The sequence below is a fragment of the Eumetopias jubatus genome, unplaced genomic scaffold (assembly GCF_037043125.1).
Source record: "Eumetopias jubatus isolate StellerSeaLion01/CBP00866 unplaced genomic scaffold, mEumJub1_p1.0 scaffold_2, whole genome shotgun sequence".
Taxonomy (NCBI): Eukaryota; Metazoa; Chordata; class Mammalia; order Carnivora; family Otariidae; genus Eumetopias; species Eumetopias jubatus.
Window position 1 is genome coordinate 168960076 of NW_028274808.1, and position 25574 is coordinate 168985649.

The window sequence follows — 25574 nt, forward strand, 5'->3', positions numbered from 1 at the left end:
TTTCAGAGGCCTAGTCATATATATGCTCTATACAAATAGAAATCATCAAAAAAAATTTATTCACATAAGGTAAAGAATACTCTTTGAAAATAATGATTTCTTACCAATTGGGAACATATTTAGTTCCAGAATGTAAATATGAAGGTTGGGGTTTTGTCAATTTTAATTTTTAATATATTCCTAGCACCTAAAAGAGTGTCTGGTACATAATAAATATTTAGTAAGTGTTTAATACATATGATATATCTTAGCTATATATGCTGTCTTTTTAAATGGTAATAATAATCCTAATTAAGATTGGTCAAGTTACCTTATAGAAATTGTCCCCACATAACAAAGTTATTTCTAAACTCCAGCTTACAGGCCATTTCTTCAAATAATAAATTAATACCCAGTCACACATACATTAGATGATCACATTTGGAATCTGTAGAGTTGATATTTAGATGAGATTTTGGATTTAGAATTGATTCTGGAATGGGTGAGGACCTGAGGATGTTGGGGTGAGTTGGATATATTTCATGCATGAGACAGACTTCAATTTTAGGGAGACACAGTGGACTGTTAGGGGTTGAATTATGTTCCCCCAAAATTCATGCCCACCCAAAACCCAGAATGTGACCTTATTTGTGAAATGGGGTCTTTGTTGATATCATTCGTTAAGATGAGATAATACTGGAGTAGAGTAGACCCTAAATTCAATATTGGTGTCCCTATAAGTAGGGCAGATACAGAGACACAAAGGGGAAGAGGGCCATGTGAAGATGGAGACAAAGGGTGACACAGCTACAAGTCAAGGACACCAAAGATTGCTAACAAACACAGAAGCTGGGAGGGGGCATAAAACAGTCTCCCTCAGAGGCTCCGGAAGCCAACCAGCCTGCCAACACCTTGACATTCGGACTTTTGGTCTCCCAAACTGTGAGAGAATAAATTTCTCTTGTTAAAGTCACCAGGTTTGGGATAATTTGTTGTGCAGCCCAGGAAAATGAGGCACCTGGGAAAAGGAATTTTGCAGATGTAATTAAGGTCTCAAATTAGTTAACCTCAAGCTATGCATATTACAAGGGTGGGCCCGACCTAATCACAAGAACCCGTTAAATCCAGGTCTACAGGAGTTCTTGGAAGATGGCAGCAGAGTAGGAGGATCCTAGGCTCACCATGTCCCACAGATACAACTTAGTAACTATCAAATCATCCTAAATACCCCAGAAATTGATCTGAAGACTGGCAGAACAAACCACAACCCAACGTAGAGAAGAGGCCACACTGAAGAATCTAGGAAGTGTATAGACTCAGCTTGGGGGAGAAATAGATTGTGGAGCTGCAGTGGGGAGGGAGCCACGGTCTCAGAGATGGGTGAGAGATACACTAGTACACAGGAGAACACACAGAAAAGACGAACCTCCATAGCAATGGACTTGGGAAGTGAGAGGTGAGTTTTGTGAGTTCTTTTAACCGACAGGACTTAAAGCCTGGAGTTTTAAAGGTCAGCATGCTTGGATCTGGGAGAGCTCGGAGGACATCGGGACTGCTTCGGGAGAGAGGGCAGGCAAACAGCCCGCAGACACATAGTGTGGAAATAGCAATCTGAAGAGTGCCTGGAACACAGAGTGGGGAGGTTATTTGTTCATCTTGGAGCATGTCTCAAAGAGGCAGCATTCAATGGACAGAACCCTCCAGGAACAAAGGAACTGGCTGGCATCATTTCCCTCCCCTGCCCCTCAGCATAAGCACAGGGCTAACACTCACCGCATAACTTGCTTACACCAAGCCCTGCCCCCTCACCCTCTGGAACAACTGCCCTTTCTAGTCACCCTTGCCTCAAGCTCAGTGTGTGCTTTCCCAAAAGACTGGCCCAGATCCCTGCCAACACCATTATCTCCTGACCAGGGTGTTTTGGTGAGGCCTTGGTTCTGGTGACAGTAGAGACATGTCTCATTTCACAAGCAGACTACAGTTAAATTTAACCTAGTTTTTAACCTAGTTAATTTTTAACCTAGTTAAAATGCACCACATTCAGGCCAGAGACCAAACACTGCCCACAACAGACAAAGAGAGCCTCTGCAGGTGACGGGCCTGAAGGATAAAGTAGCCAGGCCACAATAGCAGAGCACACACAGCACACACTGGAGACCCTCTGAGAAGTGTCAGGCCCTGGGGAACAGGGGACACTACACTGCAGGGCACTAAAGGACCTCTTCTTCATAAAGCCATTACCCTCAAGAACAGGAGACATAGCTGACTTTTCCTAACACGGAGACTTAGACAAAATGAGAAAACAGGAATTTGTTCCAAATGAAAGAACAGGACAAGGTCACAGCTAGAGATCTAAGTAAAACATATAAGTAACATACTGTTTAAAGCATATGATCATGCTTGAGAGGAGAGTTGGGGCCCCCAGTGCGGCCCAGGCATTTGTCAGCCACTGGCCTCAGATCTCTCTGAGGCAGTGGTCGCGCTATGGTCCTGTTGGTGCCATGTCATTTACAGCTTCTTTGGGGGCGAGTGAACTTTTTGCATAAGAATAGACTTAGGGAACTCGGCGACTCCATCAAACGTAATAGCGTTCTTATTATAGGAGTCCCAGAAGAGGAAGAGAGAGAAAAGGGGGCAGAAAATTGAAGAAGTAATAGCTAAAAACTTCACTCATCTAGGGAAGGAAACAGATACCCAGATCCAGGAGGCACAGAACCCCCCAACAAAATCAACAAAAGCAGATCCACACCAAGACATATTGTTTTTTAATTTTAAGTAGGCTCCACACCCAACGTAGGGCTCAAGCTCACAACCCTGAGATCAAGAGTCTCATGCTTTACCAACAGAGCCAGCCAGGTGCCCCACCAAGACATTATAATTAAAATGGCAAAATATAGTGATAAAGAAAAAATATTAAAAGCAACAAGACAAAAGAAGACAGTTACATACAAAGGAAACCCCATAAGACTATCGATGGATTTTTCATTAGAAACTTTCCAAGCCAGAAAGAAGTGGCGTGATATACTCAGTGCTGAATGGGAAAAACTTGCAGGCAAGAATACTCTATCCAGCAAGGCTATCATTTGGAATAGGAGAGAGAATGAATTTCCCAGACAAACAAAAACTAAAGGACTTCATGACCACTAAGCCAGCCCTGCAAGAAATATTAAAGGGGACTCTTTGAGTGGAAAGGAAAGACCAAAAATGACAGTATGAAGGTAGGAAACACAAGAGCAGCAAAAATGAATACTTCTGGGGACGCCTGGGTGGCTCAGTTGGTTAAGCGTCTGCCTTCGGCTCAGGTCATGATTCCAGGGTCCTGGGATCAAGTCCCACATTGGGCTCTCTGCTCAGCAGGGAGCCTGCTTCTGCCTGCTTCTCCCTCTGCCTGCCACTCCCCCTGCTTGTGCTTGCTCGCTCTCTCTGTCATATCAAATAAATAAATAATCTTAAAAAAAAAACCAAAAAACAAAAAATGAATACTTTTGTAAAAAATCAGTCAAGGAACTCACAAAATAGAAGGATATAAAGTATGACACCACATATATCTAAAACATGGGGAAAAGAAAAGAATGAGTTCAAACTTAGATAACCATTAACTTAATATAGACTGCTACATGTAGATGTTATATACAAACCTAATGGTAACCACAAATCAAAAACTACTAATAAACAGGCAAAGAATAAAGAGAAAGAAATCCAAATACATCACTAGAATCCATGAAAGAGAGAACAACAAGAAAGGATCAGAGAAAATCTTCAGACACAAGCACAAGCACAAAACAAGTAATACAATGGCAATAAATACATATCTATCAATAATTACTTTGAATGTCAATGTACTAAATGCACCAATCATAAGACACAGGGTGACAGAATGGATAAAAAAAACAAGACCCATCTGTATGCTGCCTACAAGAGGCTCATTTCAGATCTAAACACACCTGCAGATTGAGAGTGAGGGGATGGAGAAATATTCATCATGCAAATGGGTGTCAAAAGAAAGCCAGACGAGCAATACTTAGATCAGACAAAATAGACTTTAAAACAAAGACTGTAACAACAAAAAAGGACACTATTTAATAATAAAGGGGACAATTCAATAAGAGGTAACAATTGTAAATGTTTATGCACCCAACATGGGAGCACCCAAATATATAAAACAGTTAATAACAAACTTAAAGGAACTAATTCATAATAACACAATAATAGTAGGGACTTTAACACCCACTTACATCAATGGATAGATCATCTAAACAGAAAGTCAACAACGAAACAATGGCTTTGAATGACACACTGGACCAGGTGGATTAACAGAAATATGCAGAACAGTCCACTCTAAAACAACAGGATACACATTCTTTTCAAATGCACATGGAACATTCTCCAGAATGGAGATCACATGTTAGGCCACAAAACAGGCCTCAACAAATTCAAAGAGAATGAAATAATACTATGCATCTTTTCTCACCACAATGCTATGAAACTTCTTAGAAGTCAACCACAAGAAAAACTCTGGAAAGACCACAAATACATGGAGGTTAAATAACATGCTACTAAACAATGGATGGTTCATCTAAGAAATAAAAGAAAAAATTAAAAAGTACATGAAAAGAAATGAAAATGAAAACACAATGGTTTGAAACCTTCAGGACACAGCAAAAGCAGTTCTAAGAGGGATGTTAATAGCAATACAGGCCTACCTCAAGAGCAAGAAAAATCTCAAATAAACAACCTAACCTTACACCCAAAGGAGCTAGGAAAAGAATAACAAACAAAACCTAAAACTAACAGAAGGAAGGAAATAATAAAGATTAGAGCAGAAATAAATGTTTCTATAACACTTATTTATTTAAGTTTCTATAACTTAAAAATACAATAGAACAGATCAATGAAACCAGGACCTGGAAACCTCTAGCCAGACTTACCAAGAAAAAAAGAGAAAGGATCCAGATAAGTAAAATCACAAATGAGAGAGGAGAGATAGTAACTAACACCACCAAAATACAAACACTTAGAATATTATGAAAAACTATATGCCAACAAATTGGACAACCTGGAAGAAATGGTTAAATTCCTAGAAACACATAAACTACCAAAACGGAAACATGAAAAAATAGAAAAATTGAACTGACCAATTGCCAGCAAAGAAACTGAATCAGTAATCAAAAAGCTCCCAACAAACAAAAGTCCAGGACCAGGTAGCTTCCCACGGGAATTCTACCAAATTTAAAGAAGAGTTAATACCTATTCTTCTTAAACTATTTCAAAAAATACAAGAGGAAGGAAAACTTCCAAACTCATTCTATAAGGCCAGCATTACCCTGATGCCAAAACCAGATAGAAAGATGTCACAAAAAAAGAGACCTAGAGGCTAGTATTGCTAAGGAGCATAAATGAAAAAATTCTCAACAAAATACTAGCAAATCAAATCCAATAATATATTCTAAAAATCATTCACCATGATCAAGTGGGATTTATTCCTGGGTTGTAAGAGTGGTTCAATATTCCCAAATCAATCAGTGTGATACATCACATCAATAGGAGAAAGGATAAGAACCATATGATTATTTCAGTAGACGCAGAAAAAGCATTTGAGGGGTGCCTGGGTGGTTCAGTTGGTGTAAGTATATGACTCTTGATCTCAGTTCAGGTCTTGATCTCAGGCTTGTAAGTCCAAGCCTCACACTGGGCTCCACACTGGGTGTGGAGTCTACTTTAAAAAAAAAAAGAAAGAAAAGAAAAAGCATTTGCCAAATACAACATTGGTTCATGATAAAAACCCTCAACAAAGTAGGTTTAGAAGGAACATACTTCAACATAATAAAGGCCATATATGAAAAACCCACAGCTAATATCATCCCCAGTGGGGAAACACTGAGAACCTTTCTTTTCTCCTAAGGTTAGAAATGAGACAAGGATGTGCATTCTCACCACTTTTATTCAACATAGTACTGGAAGTCCTAGTCACAGCAATCAGACAACAACAACGTAAAAGGCATCCAAATCAGCAAGGAAGAAGTAAAATTTCAGTATTCACTGATGACATACTACTATATAGAGAAACCTGCAAGACTCCACCAAAAAACTGCTAGAACTGATACAGGAATTCAGTAAAGTCGCAGGATACAAAATCAATATACAGAAATCTGTTACATTTCTATACACCAATAATGAAGCAGCAAAAAGAGAAATCAAGGAATTGATCCCATTTACAACTGCACCAAAAATAATAATGTGTAAGAATAAACCCAACCAAAGAGGTAAAAGACCTGTACTCTGAAAACTACAAAACACTGATAAAAGAAGTTGAAGATGACACAAAGAAATGGAAAGATATACTGTGCTCATGGATTGGGAGAACAAATATTGTTAAAATGTCTATACTACCCAAAGCAATCCACACATTTAATGCAATCCCTATCAAAATTCCAAAAGCATTTTTCACAGAACAAGAACAAACAATCCTAAAATTTGTAAGGAACCACAAAAGCCCCCAAACAGCCACAGCAATCTTGAAAAAACAAACAGGGGCACCTGGGTGACTCAGCCATTAAGCGTCTACCTTCAGCTCAGGTCATGATCCTAGGGTCCTGGGATGGAGCCCCCGTCGGGCTCCCTGCTTCTCCCTCTCCCACTCCCCCTGCCTGTGTTCCCTCTCTCGCTGTGTCTCTCTCTGTCAAATAAATAAATAAAATCTTTAAGTAAAAAAAAAAAAAAAAACAAAGCTGGAGGCATCACAATTCTGGACTTCAAGTTATAGTACAAAGCTGTGGTGATCAAAACAGTATGGTATGGCACAAAAATAGACACATAGATCAACAGAACAGAATAGAAAATCCAGAAGTAAACCCACAATTATATGGACAATTTATCTTTGACAAAGCGGGAAAGAATATCCAATGGGAAAAAGTCTCTTCAACAAATGCTGTTGAGAAAACTGGGCAGCAACATACAAAAGAATGAAACTTTCTTACACCATACACAAAAATAAAATTCAAAATGGATTAAAGACCTGTGAGGCCTGAAACCATAAAAATCCTAGAAAAGAGCATAGGCATTAATTTCTCTGACATCAGATGTAGCAAGTTTTTTCTAGATAGATCCCCTAAATCAAGGGAAACAAAAGCAAAAATAAACTATTGGGACTACATAAAAAAAAAAAAAAAAAACCTTCTGCATGGCAAAGGAAACTATCAACAAAACTAAAAGGCAACCTGAGGAATGGGAGAAGATATCTGCAAATGACATATTCAGTAAAGGGTTAGTATCCAAGATTATATAAAGATAAAACTCAACACCCCAAATCCAAATAATCCAATTTAAAAATGGGCAGAAGACATGAACAGACATTTCTCCAAAGAAAGCATCCAGATGGCCAACAGACACATGAAAAGATGCTCACCATCACTCATCAACAGGGAGATACAAATCAAAACTACAATGAGATATCATCTCACAGTGGTCAAAATGGCTAAAAATCAACAACACAAGAAACAAGCAAGTGTTGGTGAGAATGTAGAGAAAAAGGAATCCTTATGCACTGTTGGAAGGGCAAACTGGTGCAGTCACTCTGAAGAACAGTATGGAGGTGCCTCAAAAAAGTTAAAAATAGAACTTTCCTAGGATCCAGCAATTGCACTACTGGGTATTTACCCAAAGAATACAAAAACACTAATTCTAAGGGATACATGCACCCCTCTTTTTATAGTAGCACTATTTACAATAGCCAAGATATGGAAACAACCCAAGTGTCCATTGTTTGAGGAATAGATAGAGAAGCTGTGGCGCGCACGCGCGTGCACGCACACACACACACACACACACACACACACACACAGGAATATAATTCAGCCATAAAAAAAGAATGAAATCTTGCCATTTACAACGACATGGATAGAGCTAGAGTATAATGCTAAGTGAAGTAAGTCAGAGAAAGACAAATACCATATGATTTTACTCATATGTGGAATTTAAGAAACAAAACAAACAAGCAAAGGGAAAAAGAAAGAGAGAGAGAGACAAGCCAAGAAACAGACTCTTAACTATAGAGAGCAAACTGGTGGTTACTAGAGGGGAGGTGGTGGGGGATGGGGGAAATAGGTGAAGGAGATTAAGAGTACACTTATCATGATGAGCGCTGAGTAATGGATAGAAGTGTTGAATCACTCTAGTGTACACCTGAAACTAATATAACACTGTATGTTTACTATACTGGAATTAAAAATTTTTAAATATTTAAAACATAAATAATCTAAAAAATATTTGTAATTCATATGAAAACAGCTAATATCCCTAATATATAATCACATATAAAAAGAAGAAAAAGATGAATAATGCCATTGAAAAAGTGGTAAAGAACACAAGCAGACAACTTACAAATTAATAGCAATAACCATAACAATGAACATTTATAGAACATGTATGTGTCAGGTGATGTTCATGTATTAATATATTCAATCCCCACAAAGATACACTGAGGTCGATATATGGGAACCCACGTTACAGCCACTTCTCCTTCCTCTCCTTTCACAATACCTTTCTCCCACAACAAAAATAGGCACCTACCTCATCTTAGTGCACTGTCCTGGGATGTTAAAGTCTCTAGGATGCTAAACAAAAGGACAACTCAAGACTGTGGCTCTCCTCTCCCATGGCAAAACAGAGTTTAGGTAAGAAATCTTTAAGAGGGTGCCAAACTCTTAACAAAGCTCTGTTCGTGAACTAACTTCTTCCTTCCTTTTCCCCCCAACTTTGTCACTCCCTTCCTGCCCTCCCTCTCCTTCCCTCTCCTTCCTTATTTGTATCTTTGAATTATAATTTGAAGTAAATCACAGGGGCATATTAACATGTTTATTTGAATTAAAGAATAAAGTCAGATTTCTCCTGACAAGGTCAATCTGGTTTTAACAATGAGAACTAGTTTTGAAAAACAGGTAACAAATTCAACATTTTTCCATAAATTAAATAGATAAATGTGCAGATTCAAAGATTTAACAGAAATATATTTAAATCACGTGTAATATAATATTCCAGAAATAATCTGCAACTATTTAAACTTATGATGAAAAATATTAGATGTCAACTTTAAAATATAGAACAAGATGACAGTCATTTAAAAAAAATGGTAGGGAATGGGGCGCCTGGGTGGCTCAGTCCATTAAGCATCTGCCTTTGGCTCAGGTCATGGTCTCAGAGTCCTGGAATCGAGTCCCACATCGGGCTCCCTGCTCAGTGGGGAATCTGCTTCTCCCTCTCCCTCTGTCTCTGCCTCTGCCCCTGACTCATGCTCTCTCGCACACACTCTCTTAAATAAATAAATAAATAATTTTTAAACGGTAGGGAGTATTTGAACAAAAATGTTTGAAGACTACTGCTCTGGAACCTCCAACATTACACTGCAAAAGTGAATAACTGCAGTCAATAACTGCAAAATAACTGCAAAAGTGCCCAACCTTATTCATGGAGAAATGGAAATTTAGTCTACAACTAGATCTCATCTTCTCATCCCTCAGACTGGTAAAGATTTAAAAGTCTGATAAAACCTAGCATTGGTGAAGCTGTGGGGAAATAGGTTAAAATAAGAGTGCAAATTTTGGTGAGTAATTTGACAAGACCAGTTACAACTTAAAATGTGTACAACCTTTGGTTCCTGAAAACCTGAAAGACTACACATCCAACTGTTAATGGTTAAATCTAAGGGGATGAAATTTGGGAAAATTCATTATTTTTAAAGTTGGTATTTCTGTAATGTTTGAAGTTTTTACAGTAGAGAACACGGAAGAAAGAGCATAAACCTAAGATAAGTATCATGATGGCTAAAGTCCAAAAATGAGCTACTTTTAGAATATTAGAAGGAAATTTAAACAACAGAGAGGTGATTAGATTGGATGGCATATAATATTGCTTTCAAATGTAAATTCTACTACTTTGGGAGTTAAGAAATGATTCTTAGAAGCCATGCATTGTACTTCCCTAAGCAATTCATAAGTTCTTTCAACAGCATCCTTAGCAAGTAGTTAAACCTCTTGAATATATATACTCTCCAATTTTAGCCCAAATCCCACAGTATTCTGTCTTTATGTCTTTTAATATTACTTGTGTCTTTTATACCATATTATGGATTAATCATTCACGGTGGCTTACCTGAAATAAAATCTAATGAACTAAAATGTAGATGTTTCTCCATTTTTGCCATATTCTAATCTTAGAAAACATCCCTGACAGACAAATCAAATCGTTCACATTGATCAATTTTGTTATATACCCACAATAATTCTCTTTGCCACTAGATGGTGATATAGCTAATGCTGTGTTGAGGAGTTCTCAGAACAGGAGGTTGGCCATTAGCCGCCAACAGGAGCTACTAAATAAGGAAGTAAAGTCAAGTAAGAAGGGAAATACAAGTGTAATTAACATAGCCACTTGTGAACAGCAAAGGAAAAAATATCAAGTTAAAAGGAGGGAGCAAACCATATGCATATTAAGAACCTTCTATAAGAATTATAGGTAAAGTTCAGAAGATGAAAAATAAGTAAAAAATAGAAGAGATGTTTAAAAATACCTATTGTACAGTCTTAAAGGACTAATTGGTGCCATGTATTTTTAGATCTATTCCTTATTTTGATGTCCACAGTTCAGATGGAATATTCTTGCTCTGCCCTCTACCCCTGCAGCATTTTACTGCAGCATTTTACCCAGAAGCTACTTGAATTATTTAGGCTATTTTTACCTCAGTGCTTGTGAGGGACAAAGGCTACAAAGGGCTAAGAAAGTGTTTTCAGATAATAAACATCCAATTAAATAATTTTCTCTCTCCTTCCTAAGGTTATTTTATATACTTATTTATATACTTATTTTTCTTGTATTGAGGCATAAATGTATATAAAACTCGGGATATAAAATTTAGACCCAAAAAAACCAATCAACTCAAAGCCAAAATGCCTTTAGCTTTACTAACAACAACAAAAGAATTTTTAGTAGTACAAGAAAATGCTTATGCCAAGCCATTTGTAAAGGCTCTACAGAATCTACATTATAGTTGCAAGAAGTTAGGTTATTTGGTCATGTTAAAGTATAACAAAAAGGACATGGGATGTCTTTACATAACTTAGAAAATCACAATCATTCACTCTCAGAAATATTTAATTGAGTTTGAAATGATTCCTTCCTTACCTGTAAGGCTGTACTTTAATCCCAAGGTCTTGAAATTCCAGTGCTTTCTTAACAACAGCTTCGTTTTCTTCTGGATAAACTGAGCATGTGCAATAAACGACTGCTTGAGCTTTGGTAACTATAAGACAGTAATTAATAATAATAACCCCTTTAACAATTCTAAACAGATTTATGTTTCCAAACATCTATTTGATATTAATACCACATGGGATGTAAGGGGAATGATTTCCATAAATGCTTGCATGACTCCCCTTTAAAGCACGTGTTAATAATGTAAGTCTATGGCCAATAAGTTATGTAAGTCTAATTGGATTGTATGGAAATTGAAAATTCTTTTTTTTCGAGTTTTTATTTAAATTCCAGTTAGTTAACATACAGTGTAATATTAGTTTCAGGTGTAGAATTTGGTGATTCATCACTTACATACAATACCCAGTGCTCATAACAACAAGTACTCTCCTTAATCCCCATCACCCATTTAACCCATTTCCCCACCTACCTCCCCTCCAGCAACCCTCAGTTTGTTTCCTATAGTTAAGAGTCTGCTTTCTGGTTTGACTCTCTCTCTTTTCCCCCGTGTTCCATCTGTTTTGTTTTGTTTTTCTTAAATTCCACATATGAGTGAAATCATATGGTATTTGTCTTTCTCTGACTACATTTTTTTTATTTTTTATTTTTAGATTTTATTTATTTATTTGACAGAGAGACACACAGCAAGAGAGGGAACACAAGCAGGGGGAGTGGGAGAGGGAGAAGCAGGCTTCCCGCGGAGCAGGGAGCCCGATGCAGGGCTCGATCCCAGGATCCTGGGATCATGACCTGAGCTGAAGGCAGACGCTTAACGACTGAGCCACCCAGGCGCCCCTAACTGACTTCATTTAGGATAATACTCTCTAGCTTCATCCACATCATTGCAAATGGCAAGATTTCATTCCTTTTTATGGCTGAGTAATATTCTATTGAATATATATGTATATACACCATCTTCTCTATCCATTCATCAGTCGATGGACATTTGGGCTCTTTCCATAGTTTGGCTATTGTTGATAATGCTGCTATAAACATCGGGGTGCATGTATGCCTTCAAATCAGTATTTTTGTACCCTTTGCTGGATTATAGGGTAGTTCTATTTTTAACTTTTTGAGGAACCTCCATACTGTTTTTCACAGATGCTGCACCAGTTTGCATTCCCACCAACACTGTAAGTGGGCTCCCCTTTCTCCACATCCTTGCCAACACCTGTTGGCAGATCCCTTTTCTGCATCTATTGAGGGGATCATATAGTTCTTATCCTTTCTTTTATTAATGTGGTGTATCATGTTGATTGATTTGCCAATGTTGAACCACCCTTGCAACCCAGTAATAAATCTCACTTGATCGTGAGTAATTCTTCTAATGTATTGTTGGATTTGGTTTGCTAGTATTTTGTTGAGAATTTTTGCATCCATGTTCATCAGGGATATTGGCCTATAATTCTCTTTTTTAGTGGAGCCTTTGTCTGGTTTTGGAATCAAGGTAATATTGGCCTTGTAGAATGAGTTTGGAAGTTTTCCTTCCATTTCTATTTTTTGGAACAGTTAGAGAAGAATGGGTATTAACTCTTCTTTAAATGTTTGGTAGAATTCCCCTGGGAAGCCATCTGGCCCTGGGCTTTTGTTTGTTGGGAGAGTTTTGTTTTGTTTTGTTTTTTTAAGATTTTTTTATTTATTTGAGAGAGAGAGAGACTATGTGTAGGGAGAGGCAGAGGGAGAGGGAGATAATCATTAAGCAGACTTTCCACTGAGCACAGAGCCTGATAAGGGCTCGATCCCAGGACCCTGAGATCATGACCTGAGTCAAAATCAAGAGTCGGATACTTAACCAATTAAACCCAGGCACCCCTGTTGGGAGATTTTTGATTACTGATTCAATTTCTTTGCTGGTTATCGGTCTCTTCAGGTTTTCTATTTCTTCCTGTTTCAGTTTTGGTAGTTTATATGTTTCTAGGAATTTATCCATTTCTTCTAGGTTGTCCCATTTGTTGGCATAGTGTCTTTTCATAATATTCCCTTATAATTGTATTTCTGTGGTGTTGGTTATTATTTCTCCTCTCTCTTTTGTGATTTTATTTATTTTGATCCTTTCTTTCTTTTTGAAAAGTCTGAGTAGGGGTTTATCGATTTTATTAATGTTTTCAAAGAACCAGCTGCTGGTTTCATTGATCTGTTTGGAAACTGGAAGCTCAATGAATGTGACCAAGCCAGTTACAAACACAAACAAATAATATTGCACATTACCATGAGCTTGATACTGCAGGCATTCTCCCATGAGCCATAGCACATGACTAGTTTAAAGGACTCTAGAAATAGACTTAGATATGAATTCCATTTCTTTACTTAACTGCTGTATGAACCTGGGAAAATTATTTAAACTCTCAGATTCTTCTTCTGTAAATTGAGATACTACTACTACCTGCACTCACTCATTTATTCACACATATCAAGGACATTGTAGGCATCCAAGATACATAGACAAAAATCGCTGCCCCTGGGGAGCTTCTTTTCCACATTTTATTGACATGATAAGACACAAATAAATAGTTAAATCATATAGTATCTTTAGGAGGTGACAGTGCTATAGAGAAAAAGCAGGAATAGAGGGACAGTTTCAGGAGATGATATTGTAATTTTAAATAATCAGAGAAAGCATCAAAAAATTACTTACCAACCTTCTAATCTTCCAACCAACTTATTTCATAGATCATTCATACATATGTATTTAGGTTCAAATTAATGTTTAGTAGCATCAACTAAAAGGGCAGACCTGCTCTGTGCTTTCCATTTGCCTTATTTCTTTCTCATTTATGTTCTACCTTTATGTACTGAATTATCTATACCTGTATATTTATTTATCTTTGAGCCTTTGGAGATCAGGATTTATTGACACTCATATCCCTATCATCCAGCCTGACTCAGGGTATGCACTTGATAAACATGCACTGAATTAATAATAGTTTATGTCATTTCTCAGAGACTTCTCAATTTTCCATTTCCGTATCCATTTGAGAGCAATGCTTCTCAAAATCTAAATGGTACTCACATCTAAATGGAGTGATTGAAACAACAAAATGAATACCTAAAGAGCTTAGTTACTAAGAGTTCAAATCAAGAAATCTAGGCTTTATTTATAATTGCATTTCTATTTAGTACTAAGAGACATAAGAGTTTGATTAAAATTTGGATTGCAGAATAGTTATTATGGGCAGGCACAATGACAACAGAAAAATTACATCAAAAAAGAAGCCAAAGAAAGAAATAAAGAAAACCAAACGGTTCCATAATGTAATGTATCACTGTATGTAATTATTTCACTTCAGCATCAAGAAACTATTCATTATGCTTGCTAACCATGTTACAAATGATCACAGCATCTATTTTTAAAAGACAGACTGAATTGGTAAAAAGAAATATTTTGATATTGGAAGGCACTAATTTTGGAAAATTCACTTATGGTTCACATCTCATTGATTGTAATAGATAAATGAAGTTTTAATGTTTCTAAGAGTTACAACATATTTTAAGATTGCACTGATAATAAACTTACATTTCATTGCATGTGTTAGCTGTTCATATTGCTGTTGAGCAAGAATGTGAAGTTTATCTTCTGATGTGCCTCCTTGAGAGAAATCTTTAAGTAAACCTGTATCTAAAAGCAAATAAATCCTTTAAGATATATCACTATTGGGTGTTTTTCATATATTGCTGTAATCACATAGTTTAATTTTTTAATCATTTTTCCTATTAATGTGAGTTTTCATAGAAAAATATTTATTAAAACTACATAAATAGTATTATAAAATGCTGAGTAAAGATTAAAAAACTGAATAAAGGTAATTTTGTTTAGTTTTAATATTGTTTTTCTTTCTTCTCCAAGTTCTTATGAGATAGTCATCCTACTAGCCAACTAAGTCATTTAGGTACAGAGGAGAGAATGCTCTAAGTCTAGAGACTAATAGAGGAAAAGAAAGGAGAGATTTATTTCCAAGGCAGAAGCTGATGAGCTAGAGTCAGATCTGTGTAGGAAAGAACACAAAAGGACAGTTAAAAACATTAACTTACCAAAAGAAATTTTGGAAGAAAAAAATTAAGTAAATGTATGTCTTCATAGTTGTTTTTTTTTTTTTTAAAGATTTTATTTATTTGACAGAGAGACACAGGGAGAGAGGGAACACAAGCAGGGGGAGTGAGAGAGGGAGAAGCAGGCTTCCCACTGAGCAGGGAGCCCGATGCGGGGCTCGATCCCAGGACTCTGGGATCATGACCTGAGCCGAAGGCAGATGCTTAACGACTGAGCCACCCAGGTGCCCCTACGTCTTCATAGATTAAGAAACAAATCAAGAAACTCTTAAAGTAACAAACTAATTTTCTTGATATTAACTAAGAATATATTGAATACTACTTTCTATACATTATTTTATCAACCCCCCCCTTTTAAAAAATATTTTTTACTTATTTATTTGAGAGAGAGAGAGAGTGGGGATGAGCACAAGCAGGGGTGGTGGGGGAGAGGGCAGGAGGGAGAGGGAGAAGCGGACTCCCGGCTGAGCAGGGAGCTCTACACGGGGCTTGATTCCAGGACCCTGGGATCATGACCTGAGCCAAAGGCAACCGCTTAACGGACTGAGCCACCCAGGCGCCCCTATGACCCCCTTTATTATCCCTTTTAACATTAAGAAAACTGTTCAGGGGCGCCCGGGTGGCTCACTCCTTAAGCGCCTGCGTTCGGCTCAGGTCATGGTCCCAGGGTCCTGGGATCGAGCCCCGCATCGGGCTCCCTGCTCAGCAGGAAGCCTGCTTCTCCCTTTCCCATTCCCCCTGCTTGTGTTCCCTCTCTCGCTGTGTCTCTCTCTGTCAAATAAATAAATAAAATCTTTAAAAACAAAACAAAACTGTATCCACTTATCTAAGTCACATAGCTACTAGATGTAGAACCATGATTCTAGCTCAGAAATCTGACCAAGTCCAAACTCCTAACTTCTGTTTATTCTACCTCTCAGTAACTCCCTGGAGTATGAGAGCCAATTATTTATGCCATATATTGGCTGTTCTCCATTCCAGTAATATCACTAAAGGTTAATTAAACTCCATTTCCTCCCATTGGTTTTACACTTCACATTTTTCTATCTCTATTCACCACTTTTTAAAGGACCATTTACATATTATTATGTAAAACCATGTCAATTTACCTCTTTCACCCCATTTTAAAATAATTCCAAGTTATTAGCAAAGAACAATTTCATGTACTCCTCAATGGTTCTAATATTTTTCAATGTTAAAATGTTTTTCAAACGAATTCATGATTTCTCCTTTCCCCCTAATATCTAAGTCTTTTGGGTTCATCCTTACTAAGTTTATTACTAATATTTCTACCAGAGGCACTAGGTCAGCAGCTCCTTATTTGCTCTGGCTGTTACCTCCTCAGAGGAAACCCTCCTTTTTTTCCAGGTTTGCCAAAGACCGCTTCTTGGCTTATTCTGATGCCTCTTGATCAAAGTTTTCAGAATGCTTCTAATACCTAGGAAATATTTTACTTTCTCCCTTTTCATCACTTGTTCCCTTTGGGCTTCCCCAGGCCCCCTCACCCCCAGTCTCTAGTTTATTTTTACCTATGTTGGTTTTTCTCTGCGTTCCCACTTCAAGATGGCCCAGAATAAGGCCAGAGTCTCTCAGCTGGAAGCTCTAAATCTCTTGACTGCAATATTATAGCTGCTGCTATTTCTTCCCCCCTTTTCCCAGTGTCTACTAATTCTTATTTATTTCTCAGTTAGTGTAGGAAGTTTCTCAGCTCGCCATTCTCCCATCTGAGTTGGTTTTTCTTCTGTTTTACTGACACTGGGAAGAAATTTTCTATAACAAGTCAAAATTCCATGTGGAACAGTGTAAGCCCAGTTACACATTGTGTAGTATTGTGGAATGTGCTAACTCATCTGAATTTGAATCCCAACTTCTATTTACTAGCTACATGACCTTAGGCAACTTGTGAGATTTCTGAGTCTTGTTTTTTCCCCTCTGTGAAATACAGTAATAAAAGAACACTATCCTCAAAAAGTGATGGTAAATATTCAGTGATAGTGCATGCGTACCACCTAGAATATTGACTGGCACATAGTTGTGTGCAATGAATATTAGTTTCTTTTCCTGCATTTCTTTTTCTCATTTTTGATTCTCTCCTTGCTAGAAACAGAAAATAGGTACTCACTATATGCTGAATGTTGGTGAAATGTCTTCTTTATCTAATATTCCAGTTAATCTTATCTAACTAGGGCTTTCAATATGAACAGATTAGAGTAAGGATCCATTTCAGTTAATGCACAGCAATACACTCCAATTTAAAAAGTGGCTCACAGTGTCAACCTCAGAGTCAGAGCTGTTGTGTTTGAATCTGGGCTCTGACACTAGTCAAATGGCTCTGGAGAGCATCAACCTCACTGAGCCTCAGATTCTGTACTCATAAAATGTAGAAAATAAGAGTTCATCATCTGTGGTTTTGCTTTCTGCAGTTTCAGTTACTGAAAGTCAACCTCGGTCCAGGAAACAGATGATCCTTTTTCTGACGAATCCGCAGAAGGTCAATAGTAACCTAATGCTACGTCACAGTACTTACATCACTCACCTTGCTCCATCTCATCACACAGACATTTTGTCATCTCACATCATCACAAGAAGGGTGAGTACAGTACAATAAGATGTTTTGAAAGAGAAACCACATTCACATAACTTTTATTTCATAATAGTTATAATTGCTCCATTTTATTATTAGTTATTAATCTCTTACTGTGCCTGATTTATAAATTGAACTTTATCATAGGTGCACAGGTATGGGAAAAACATAGTATATGTAGGGTTCAGTATTACCCATGGTTTCAGGTATCCACTGGGGGTCTGGGCACGAATTTTCATAGATAACGGGAGACTACTGTAACTGATTCACTGAGTTCTTGTGAGGACTTGATAAAATAATCGAAGCAAAGTGCTTAGCTCACTGCCTTACATACAAGTGCTCAATAAATGGTAATGTTAAATAATATTTTATGATTTATTAAAGAAGCAAATAAAATATTCCTAGAATTAATATTTAATCTGAGGTATTCATATCAAAAAACACACATACTGGGGATTAAAGAAGTCTTGAGTTTGAAATAATGTGATGATTTAGTTAGGATCATTTTGGAACACGGTCTTAGAATCTAGCTGATCAATATTTGAATTCTAGCTCTGTTACTAACTAGAACCTGTGTGACCTTATAAAAATGAATTAATCTGAGTCTCAGTTTTTTCATCTATAAAATGCTGATAAATTTTAATGCCTATATCTTGAATTCTGGTATATACCAGAATAGCATACTGGTCAACATCTGTTCTGATGGCCTACATCATTCCAATTATTAAATATTTTTAATATTCCCCTACTGCATATCACAAAGGATTGCTATAAGGATTAAATGAGATAATGAATGTAAAATACTTTATTTTTTTTTTAAGATTTTACTTTATTTGAGGAGAGAGAGAGTGCAAGCAGGGGGAGGAGCAGAGGGAGAGAGACAGGGAGAGCAGCAGACTAGCACAGAGCCCAATGTGGGGCTCAGTCTCAGGACCCTGAGATCATGACCTGAGCCAAAATCAAAAATAAGCCGCTTAACCACCTGAGCCACTCAGGTGACCTGTAAAGTACTTTATATATTGTAAGTGCTCTATACTTGGTAGCTATTCATTAATCAGATATATTTGATATGTCATTTTAGTGATTTTAAATAATTTTATTTTTGAAATTATCAACAAGTTTCAATAATTTATAAATTAAAAAATTTTAAAGTACCTTCATGCTCATTTAGTATAAATTCTACTGGATTACTAACACCCAGTCCTGAACAGTGAGGTAGCAGCAGAATCACTTTAACTTTCTGTAATCTATGATCCTTTGGTTCAGTGTTAAGAAATGTCTCATGAAGTATTTGAATATCTTGGAGAAAAAACAGAAAAATTAATGCAAAAATATTAATTAAAAATCTTAATATAGTATGTAATTAGATCGATTTATCGTTGTTCATTTTTAAATCCTTAACATAACAAAGAGTCATCTTAACATAGTCAGAAAAGAGGGCTATTCTTCTCTGATAACTTCCTAAAGTTGATACATGAATTCTCTTTCTCCTTCACTTGAGAGAACAATTTTGAAATTTAAATACCTTCTATACAAAATATAATTTAATTTTTCATTGTGAACATCAGGTTCCTTGAAAACAGTGTGATGTAGTGGAGGGAAATGGTCTTTGGAGGCAGAAATACCCAAGTGTGCTCCCAAATGCACTGTTTACTAGCTGCGTGACTTAATCTCTCTGAGCCTCCATTTCCTTACTCATAAAATGGGATAATAATGCCTACTTCATCTAATTGTGGTGAAGACTGAGATAAAGCCGTTTAGTATGGTGCCTAGTACATAGTAAATGCTCAGTATGGGTTATTTCCCTTTGCCATTTGTTATCCCCATTTCTATTTTATCTTCCCCAGAGAAAAATGGGTGTCAATAGCATTTATGAGGCAGTCCCTTAAGTCCCTTAAGGGCCTTGTAATTTAGTTTAAGAAAGTCTGCCCTCCCTTAGAGTGTAATGATCTGGGCCGCTATCTTCAGGCCACCCCTCCACTTCTGCAGTGGCTCCCATGCCCCTCACCTGCTGAGGGGTCACCCCTGAAACTGCTCACCCACCCCCTTTCTCTTGTCTGATCACCTTGTTCGTCTCCCTATTCTGTCTGTTTTGAAATTGTTGTTGTTGTTTTTAATCAGTGGGCCTTTTCCTTTCTCCCCCCTCTATTTTTAACTTTCTATCAGAAAATTTCAAACATATACAAAAACAGTTGTAAAAATATAATGAATTCTCAAGTACCCACCATGGAGATTCAACAGTGAACCATTCCTGCCCACTTCTGCTTCATCTATATCTGTACCCATTTCCCCCCCACCCATATTACTTTGAATCTATAAATATTTCACCATATATCTCTAAAAGATAAGAACTCCTTTAAAAATATAACCACACAAATTAAAAAATAACTCCTTATTATCATTGAATAAAAAAAATAATGGCATCCAATCATGGCTTAAATTTCCCAATAGTCTCACACATGTCAAAGACTTTTTACAGTTTGTTTGAATCTGGATTTTAATAAGATACATATGTTGCAATTAGTTGATAAGCCTTATTTTAAATTTCTTTTTGATAGGTTCCTTTTCCATTTTTTCTTACAATTTATTTCCTAATGAAACATGGTTATTTGTACTACTAAGAGGTTTCCACAGTCTGGATTTCACTAATTGCTTCCCTAGAGTGTACTTCACATGTTCTTGTCTTCTGTGCTTCCTCTAACTTAGTAGTTGGATCTGAGGAAGCTTAATTAGATTCAGGCTCTTTTTTTTTTTTCTTTCTTTCTTTTTTTTGGGGTGGGGAGGATAGAGAGGGGAGCCAAACTACTTCACAAGTCACGTCATATTCATCCAGGAAGTTGCCTTTCTGCCTGTTGCAAAATAGTCACATTTTAATTCTGTCATTCCTTTTTCATTTATTAGTTGGAAGACTTCTAAAAGGAGAAACTTCCTTTCCTTTACTGCGTGGTTACCTACTAGTTCCTATTCTCCCTTGTTAAGTAGGTAAGTAAAAGTAGGTAAAAATTCAGATGGGTAATTGGAAGTAAAATGCTGGGTCACAGGGTATGTACATACATATGTACAATTTTAGTGATTAATGCTAGTTTTCTAGAGTGGTTGTACAAGTTTACAGTCCCACCAGCTGTGTTTGAGTATTCCCAAAGCTCTTTACCTTGCCAGCACCTGGTACTGCCAGTCTTTTTTTTTTTTTAAGTAGGTTCCATGCCCAGCGTGGAGCCCAACATGGGGCTTGAACTCACAACCCTGAGATCAAGACCTGCACTGAGATCAAGCATCAGACGCTTAACCAACTGAGCCACCCAGGCGCCCCTGCCAATCTTTTAAATTTTAATCATTCTGTGGATGTATGGTGATTTTAATTGCATTTCCCTGATGAGTAATGGGATTGACTACTTTTACCTAAGTTTTTTTTTGGCATCTGGATATCCTCTTTTGTGAAAGGACTGGTCACGTCTCTTGCACATTTTCCAATTGGGTTGTCTGTCTACTTAGTGTTAATTTGTAAGAATTCTTTATGCACTGTGGATACAACTCTTCATCAGTTTATATGCTCCCTGTCTGCAGTTTGCCTTAGCACTCTCTTAATGTACAGAAGTTTTAAATTTTTTAAAAATTTACTATAGTCCAATTTATCAATATTTTCTTTTATGGTTAGTGCTTTGTGTGTCCTATTTAAGAAATTCCAGTCATGGGACGCCTGGGTGGCTCAGTCAGTTGAGTGTTTGCCTTATGCTCAGGTCATGATCCCAGCGTCCCGGGATCGAGTCCCGCATCGGGCTCTCTGCTCAGCGGGGAGCCTGCTTCTGCCTGCTTCTCCCTCTGCTTGCCACTCCCCCTGCTTGTGCTCATGCTCTCTGTCAAATAAAAAATCTTAAAAAAAAAAGAAAGAAATCCCAGTCATTAATAAATTCTAGGAGATTCTAGATTTGTGTTGATGGTGTGAAGTACAGATGGGTTTCACTTTTTCTAGCACCATTTACTGAAAAAAAAATCTCAGTACTCCGTAGTGTCATGTGGATTGAACTGAATCCATACAGATCAACTTGGAAAGAAAGGTCATCTAATGACATTGAGTTTGTCAGTTCATAAACATGATCTATTCTTCAATTTACTTAGGTCTTCTGTCTTTCAGTAATGGTTCATAGTATTATGAGGAGGTCTTACACATCTTTTATTAGATGTACTCCTAAATGTGTTATGGTTTTGGATACTACTGTAAAAGGTATCTGCTTCATTTTCAAACTTTTGATATTGGGGTATGCAGAAATTGGATTTGTATGCTGACCTTGTATCTAGCAACCTTGCAAAAATCATATGTGAAATCTATAGTTTAGTTATGTTTGAGATTATCTTATTAAGTACATCTTTCATAATGTTTCACTTTCCTGATGAACATGTTATACTTATATTTCTAGTAATGTTTCTTGACTTAAATCTACTTTGTCAATAGCTCTTTTGTTAGTATATATAATGTATATCTTTTTCCGTGCTTCTAAGTTTCTTTTATATCCTTCTATGTAAGGGGTCTCTCTTATAAACAGCATATAGTTGATCTTAAAAATCTAATATAGGTATTCTTTGTCTTTTATTTCAAGTATTAGTTATGCATACTTAATGTGTTTACATATATATCTTTAAAGTTTAATCTACCTATTTGCTTTCTGTCTTATGTTTTCTATGTTAATATGGTATTCCAACTCCATATTCCATTTTCCACCCCTCCTAGCTATTAGTTAAACATTCTTTTATTATTTGTTTATTCACTGCCCCAGATATAACACACACCTCTACTTAATAATTTACTACTTTTACCATTTCTTGGACAAAGCAAAGATGATAAAACACATTAATTCCATTTCCTTCTCTCTAAATTATGTACCACTGTTGTAATTTAATTATATATTACATATTTTAACCCCACATTAGTTTATAATCCCACAAGACATTAGATAATTATTTAGTTTACCTATGTACTTACCTTTTCCATTATTTTTCATTTATTCCAGCATCTACAACTTTCTGTATGAGATAATATTCCTTCTACTCCAAAAATAACCTTTAGTATATCCTCCATTGTGTCTGCTGGTGACAAACTCTCAGATTTCATTTGTCTAAGAATATCTGTATTTTATTTCAAAGGAAATTTCTGCTAAGTTTAGAAATCTACTTGGTAGTTTCTTTCTGCACTATGAAGATATTATTAGTTTTCTGGTTTCAGTTATTATCTGTTGAAAAGTTAGTTTTTAGTTTTATTGCTATTCCATTAAAGGTAATATATATTATCACCCAGTCTGCTTTGTCTTTGGTTTTCAGCAGTTATGGCACAATGTACCTAATATGTTTTCTATATATTTATTCTTACTGGAGTTCATAGAGCTTCTTGAATCTGTGGCTTTAATTTATTTCATCTATTTTGAAAAATTCCCAGCCTTAATTTCAAATATTGTTTCTTCTCAATTCTTTTTCTCCTCTCTTTCTGTATTTCCAATCATAGCATATGGAAGATCACTGGATCACTGAGTCTCATGTGTGTTTTATGATCTTTTCCATATTATTAATCCTTCTGTCTCCCTTGTTTCAGTCCGGATGTTCTCTTGTGGCTTTTCAGTTCACTTATTCTTTCCTTAGCTCTGTCTAACCTACTGTTAAATCTATCTATTTACTTAATTTCACATGTTGTATTTTTTAGTTCTAGAATTTTCTTTTGACTTAAAAAAATATAGTTTCTAGTTCTCTGCTGAAATTCTACAACTTGGCTTTAGTCTCTTCAGCATACTAATTATAGTTATCTTAAAGTCCACATCTGATATCTCTAGTATCTGGACCATCTGTAGGTTTGCTCCTATTGTAGTGTTTTTCTCTTTATATCAATCCTATCTTTTCTTCTTGTTTGCCTTGTTTTGTTTTGTTTTGTTTTTAAGTGAGTGCCAGACATTGTATTTGAAAAATTTAGGAGATAATATGAGACCTAGGACGATGTAATTTTCTTCCAGAGAAAATTTACTTTTGCTTCCGATAGGCATCTAAATCTGGCACTAATAATCCCAGATCACCTTAATCCAATTGGGAATGAGATGACTGGAATTTGGGCTTCAGTTAGTTAGACAACTGATAACTATCCAGCATATACTTCTTCTGTCTCCAAGTGAAATACCTAGGTATTTACCGGTCTGCCTCTACAGGTCAAGCTTTGAATTCTACTTTTTGTCTCCCTAACCCTGTGAACCTGTCAAAAGTTTTGCTTAGTTTTTCAGCCTTACTGAACCTATAATAAAATGTTATCTTTAGTCACAGCATGATCCAGTGAAAAATATTTTGAAAATAAAAAGCCTAAGGGATGTAGTTTCTAGTCCTAGATATTAACATTGTCAAGCACTCCTTTAGTTGGTTATTTATTAAAGGATGATAACTTCTACTACCTACTTTAACTAATTATTGTTTGAACTTCAAATTATACAATAGCTAATGCTAAGCAATATACCAAAGTGCCAATATATTCATTAATTTAAACTAGTTATTTAATCAATATTAAAAAATGAGAAGAGCCTGGTGTAATATGAATTAGTGAAGATTTTAAGAGTATAGAGAGAGTTTTTATATTACAAAAAATAACAAATCCAAGCATTTTTTTGACATTTCTAAATTTTGTAGAACATTAATCACCGAACCAAAAAATATTTATACATACTTTTACATCCCATTTTTGTAAAAAGGTTCTTCAGATCAGGATCCTTAGCTTGTGATTTTACTCCACACACAAATATTTTTGAGGTATTATTATTTGTTAAGACTGACATATGGGCAACTGTGTACCATGAACCTGTATTGACCATTAAGATATCATCATCCATATTTAATAAAGCCCTTACAGAATGGACAGCGAGACTTCGAGATTTGTCCTAGGAGATAATGATATGATTAGAATTTCAAACGGTTTGACTAGAAGCATGAACTGACTTCTTTTTGGTTAAGTAAAAAAAGAGTTCTTGGTAGAACTCCTGAGATACCTAATCCATTTGAGTTTAAAACATCTTAATATATGTTAGAAGACAAAATTAACAAAAATAACTGATAGAAACAGATTTAAAACAAAGACCTTAACTTTGTTTAGCCTAAATTATGAATCTTATCATTTAACTTTTCTATAGTGATAAGACAATGTCAAAATCCCCGAAATGTGATAAACAGATCAGTGATGTCTTACTACAGCACTCATCTTACCCCTTTATAAAAACTCACTCACCAGCTACTGCCCTTCTTTCTTCCCCATTACACTGTCGCTTAAATCACTGCTAATTCACAGATATTAAAAGTAAGATGGTTGACAAGCTTCTTAAAGGGGGCTAGACAGATGGGTTTCTGCAGTTGATCTCAGGGCTCAATAGGGTATCACTACAAGATAAGGCCAAGAGAGTCTACCCAAGAATATGAAGGAGTAAACCTTAGAAGATCCAGGTAAATCTGAGGCAATAATTGGAATCTAAGGACATAAAAATTAATATAACCTAATTTTTTGGACCGTTTATTTTTCATTCTATTGAAACCACATTATAGCTCACATTCTCTTCCTGCAGTGATAACCATTATACACCTCTTACAAATCAAGGCTGTAAGACCATATTAAGGAGGTAATGGGAAACTATTACATATTGCATTTTCAAATTCAGGAGAGTACTAGCATCTTCCCCAGAAATAGAAGGTAGAAAAGGTACCATTGCAC

At 36.4% G+C, this 25574-nt stretch overlaps 1 protein-coding gene across 1 annotated transcript in view; it reads right to left on the reverse strand.

Moving 5' to 3' along the window:
• NSUN7 (NOP2/Sun RNA methyltransferase family member 7) overlaps positions 1-25574 on the reverse strand; it is a 55834-nt gene that overhangs the window by 4283 nt on the left and 25977 nt on the right. The window contains exons 7-10 of the mRNA XM_028088636.1: positions 24543-24753; positions 19010-19153; positions 14738-14839; positions 11155-11272 (exon numbers count right to left, since the gene is read on the reverse strand). Of these exons, the coding sequence (XP_027944437.1) occupies positions 11155-11272; positions 14738-14839; positions 19010-19153; positions 24543-24753 (575 nt within the window). The remainder of the gene's footprint in view (positions 1-11154; positions 11273-14737; positions 14840-19009; positions 19154-24542; positions 24754-25574) is intronic.